Source organism: Plasmodium gaboni, chromosome 11 (genome assembly GCF_001602025.1).
Source record: "Plasmodium gaboni strain SY75 chromosome 11, whole genome shotgun sequence".
Classification (NCBI taxonomy): Eukaryota; Apicomplexa; class Aconoidasida; order Haemosporida; family Plasmodiidae; genus Plasmodium; species Plasmodium gaboni.
The window spans coordinates 922,194-927,193 of NC_031491.1; the positions used below are offsets into that span (position 1 = coordinate 922,194).

General features: G+C 17.5%; 1 protein-coding gene across 2 annotated transcripts in view; it reads left to right on the forward strand.

Annotated features, from left to right (window-relative positions):
- Window positions 1-1,555: 1,555 nt before the first annotated feature.
- Window positions 1,556-5,000, forward strand: part of PGSY75_1128000 (hypothetical protein) — a gene marked incomplete at both ends in the record, with an annotated part of 5,960 nt that continues 2,515 nt past the window's right edge. For both annotated transcript variants that reach the window (XM_018786399.1, XM_018786400.1), the window contains one exon: window positions 1,556-5,000. This exon is cut by the window's right edge and continues 1,083 nt beyond it. In XM_018786399.1, the coding sequence (XP_018641194.1) occupies window positions 1,556-5,000 (3,445 nt within the window).

Genomic DNA, 5,000 nt, shown 5'->3' on the forward strand with positions numbered 1-5,000 from the left:
TTGGTTTTCTGTTGTTGTTGTTTCCATATTTGTGTGCATATTTTATTTATTATAAGGACTTAAAACCAAGAGCTTGGTTTTAAATATTGAAGAAGAAAGTATAAAGAAAAAAAAAAAAAAAAAAAAAAAAAATATAAAAAACAAGTGAAAAAAATAAGATCAAAAAATATTTATATTAAAATGAAAAATATAAATATTTAAAAATTGAAAAAGAAAATAATATTTTTTTAAATAATTTTATATAACAGGTATTTATTTATATATATTACATATTATATATAAATTCAAATATGAAGTAGGTAATTTTTTTTTTTTTTTCAAATTCGTTCCTCCAATATATAATATAATATATATATATATATATAATATATTTATATATGTACATATATATATTAAATAATATATATATTAATAAATAATACAATATAAAATACAAAATAAATAATACATATAATACTGTTTTTTTACCAAATAATATATACTTATTAATATATTTATCAATATTGTTATATATATATATGTAATATATATATATATATAATAAATAATACAATATAAAATACAAAATAAATAATACATATAATACTGTTTTTTTACCAAATAATATATACTTATTAATATATTTATCAATATTGTTATATATATATATGTAATATATATATATATATATATATAATATATTTATATATATTTTTATATATATTTAAAAAAAAAAAAAAACTGCTCTCAAAATAATAAATTCCATATATAATTATTAATAAAAAAATATATAGGAACAAATATAATTATAAAATAAGTTTTGAAATTTGTGAAGAACTTATTTATATATTATTGTTATGAAATATAAAGAAAAAAAAAAAAAAAGAAAAAAAAAAAGTAAATAAAATAATAAAAATAAATAAAAAAGAAATATAATATTATATAATATATATATATTTTTAATCATAAATAAAATAAATTCAACTCATATATTTTTTACTAAGATATATAAATGTATATAAATATATATATATATTTTATATATTTACCTTTTAATATTGGGGTTAATGAGAAATTTTATTTGGGGAGGATCTCAATATTTATGTGTTTAACAATCCATATATATAAACCTTAATATTTAGAACCCTCCTTTTTTTTTTTTCTTTTTTTTTTCTTTTTTTTTCTTAATATAAATATTTTTTGCACATTTGAGTTGATATTTTAAAAATATTAGAGAAGAAACTTTATATTAAGTTTTTTTTTAAAAAATATTAATTTTATAATTCTTCTTAAGGATTACCAAATTGTTATATATACATATAGAGAGACATATTTGTTTATATCAATAATTTATGAATTATAAAAAAGAAAAAAAATATATATTTTTTTGATAAGTTTTATATTTATGTGTAATATTATAAACCCATTTATAAGACAATACACATATATATATATATATATATATATATATATGTGATGATTTAATAAATGTGTTTAAAAAAAAGAAAAGAATATATGTAAAATAATAAAAACAAAAGAAACATATAATTTTAATTATAAATATTTCCAATAAATAATGAATAATTCATATGATAGATCAAATGTAGAAGGTTCAACTGTTCATGAAGATACTCAACATAAAGAAAATTTATCATATAAAATAAATGAGGAATTATATTATTCAAGTGTTAAAAAAATCCACAACAATAATATTGATGAGACTGTAAATAATCATGAGAATATTGTGTTTCCATGTGATAGTAATCAACAAATAAATTGTAAACTAATAAATGATAAAATTAATGTAGAATATGCAAATGAAAATAATATAAATAATATAAATATGAATGGGATGAATTATATGAATAATAAAAATATAAATATGGAGAACAAAGTGTGTGGTGAATATGAAAATGTAAATATTTTTAATCATGATAATCATATGAATAATTCTATTAATGTAATACAAAATGAAAATATATTGTTATCAAAGGAATATAAAGAATCGAAAAAACATCCTAATGATAGGATGAATAATATAGCTATTAATGCAGGTAGTACTACAAGTAGTCATAAAAAGAAGAAAAAAAATGTTACATTTAGTGATGATAATATGTATAATATAAGTTATAGAGACATAAAAAACAATTCGATGAATTATTATATGGATATTAATAATATGAATAATGTGAATAATGTGAATAATGTGAATAATGTGAATAATGTGAATAATATGAATAATGTGAATAATATGAATAATATGAATAATATGAATAATGTGAATAATGTGAATAATATCAATAATATGAGTAATACTAATAATTTACATAATTCATATCATAACAGTGATTATAAAAATCGGAATTATGATATTGTTATGAATCATATGAATGATCATATGAACTATGCTAATAATACAGATGGAGCTGTGAAAGGGATTTATAATATTATAAGCTTAAAACAAAATAATTCCAACAATAATATAAACAAACTAAATAATAATTATATCGAATATGATATAAATAATAATTCTAACATCTATGAAAATTATCAGAATAATAATATTTATAATAATAAAAATAATAATTTTAATTCTGATATTGGAAATACAAATCAAGATGATAACAATGTGAATAATATAAATAACAACTTTGTTGTTAAATATTTGAAAGACTTAGAAAAAATTTATCAACTAAAAAAACATAATAAGAAATTAGATAGCCACAAAAATGTAAACAATTATTATAATATGTTAGAGTTATTATATAATTCTTGTAAGAAAAAAAAAAATTTGAATGATAAAAGAATAAGGGCTCTATTATATATATTCAAATATATTAAAAATTTAGAAAAAAAAAAAGAGCACAATAATTCAGACATATTTGATATAAAGACACTAAGGAGGTTAAACAAACAAGTGGATTTATATATTGACTTGTTAGAAAAAAGGAAATATAAAGAAGATATACATTTACAATTAAAACAGGAAAAAATGGACACCATCAACAATAATAATAATAATAATAATTATAATTATAATAATAATAATTATAATTATAATGATTATAATAAATCGAATTATCACGAATTTAAACAACCCACTGATTCATATGCACATAATAAATTTATAAATAATATTATGAAGAATAAATGTGATTTATTTTTTAAATCTAATATTAATAATATTAATGTTCAATCTCCAGAACAAAATTTCTATTTTAATCATTCACTGAAAAAAGTTAATTATATAAATAATTTGTTAGTATATATACACTTTATAGTGTTTAAATATATTACGCTTTATTCAATAAATGAATGGAACTTGTTGTTGTTTAAAGATATTGATGCTTATAATGTTTGTGAGAATAGTAACGATCAAAGATTAAATAAGTCATCGGTGGAGAGAGTATTATCACCTGGTGATATGGAAGATGTTAATCATATAAGTGAGGATGATAATAAAAGTGAGGATGATAATAAAAGTGAGGATGATAATAAAAGTGAGGATGATAATAAAAGTGAAGACGATAATAAAAGTGAGAATGATAATAAAAGTGAAGACGATAATAAAAGTGAGAATGATAATAAAAGTGAAGACAGTAACAATAATAATGATGATGATCAGGAGGGTACTATAAAATCACACATAAATGATCAGAATTGTATGGATCAAAATAAGAATAAATTTGAGATTCCTTTAATTAGTTATTTCGAGTTAGATGATTATAAAATAGAAAAGTTGAATCCTCTTAATATGAATGAAAATAATACAATAGATATAAATTATTATGAATATGTAATTGAACCGTTTGATTTTTTATTTTATGATCAGGTTTATAATGAGATATATAATTATTTGCAGATGTTAAAAAATCAGAGTTTATTTCAAAAGGATGAGAACAACAATAATAATAATAGGGATAATAATAATAATAATAATATGGATTATAATAATAATAATAGGGATGATAATGATAATAATAATAATATTTTCAATTGTTATGATAATTCTCAACTTATGAGACAACTACCTTATCAATATTATGAATTTATAGAAATATTAACAAAAGAAGTTATAAATGTGCGTGATTTAATTTATCGTAATAAATATATAAGATATCTTTTTTATTACATTTATAGAAATAATGAAGATAATTTGTTAGAAGGTATAAACAAAATATTTTTCTTAGAAAAGAATAAAGTGTTATTATATAAAACGCAAACAAAATTAAGATACAACATTTTTGTGTCACGATTTTTAGAAAACAATGGTTTATCTACAACAAATGAAGAAGAAAAAGAAAATAAAAAAAAAATTAGCTTCATAGAAGCAAAGAATAAATTATTTGATAGTATGTTTAATGAGTATAATATATATTATAATGAATATATGAAAAATAGTGAAAAATATAATATTGCTAGAAAGAATATTTTTAATATTAAGGACAAAAAATTTACATATATAAAAAAAAAAATTAATATATATTCTGATTATTTTGAGCATATGAAAAAAAAGTTGTCTGTAGAAAAATATAATCCACAAGAGGATTCGAAGGAGGAAATAAATGATAATATTAATGACAATAATAATATGAATGACCATAATGATGACAATGATAATATTAATGACAATGATAATATTAATGACAATGATAATATTAATGACAATGATAATATTAATGACAATGATAATATTAATGACAATGATAATATGAATGACCATAATGATGACAATAATGATGTGTTTAAAAATATACATCTTATAGAATATGAGAAAGAAAAAATTTCTTTTGATGTGCCCTTTAATTATGTCGAATTTTTATATGAAAAAAATTATGCCTTAATTATAAACAGTGAAAAAAATAATTCAAGAAAATTAAAAGCTGCATATATAGTAAATAAGAATTTAAAAAATAAAGAAAACATATTAATTATAACTTCTATATTAAATATAATGAAATGGAAAAGTTTGTTTTTTACATTTAAAAATGTAACAATATATAAAAATGAAGAGAATATCA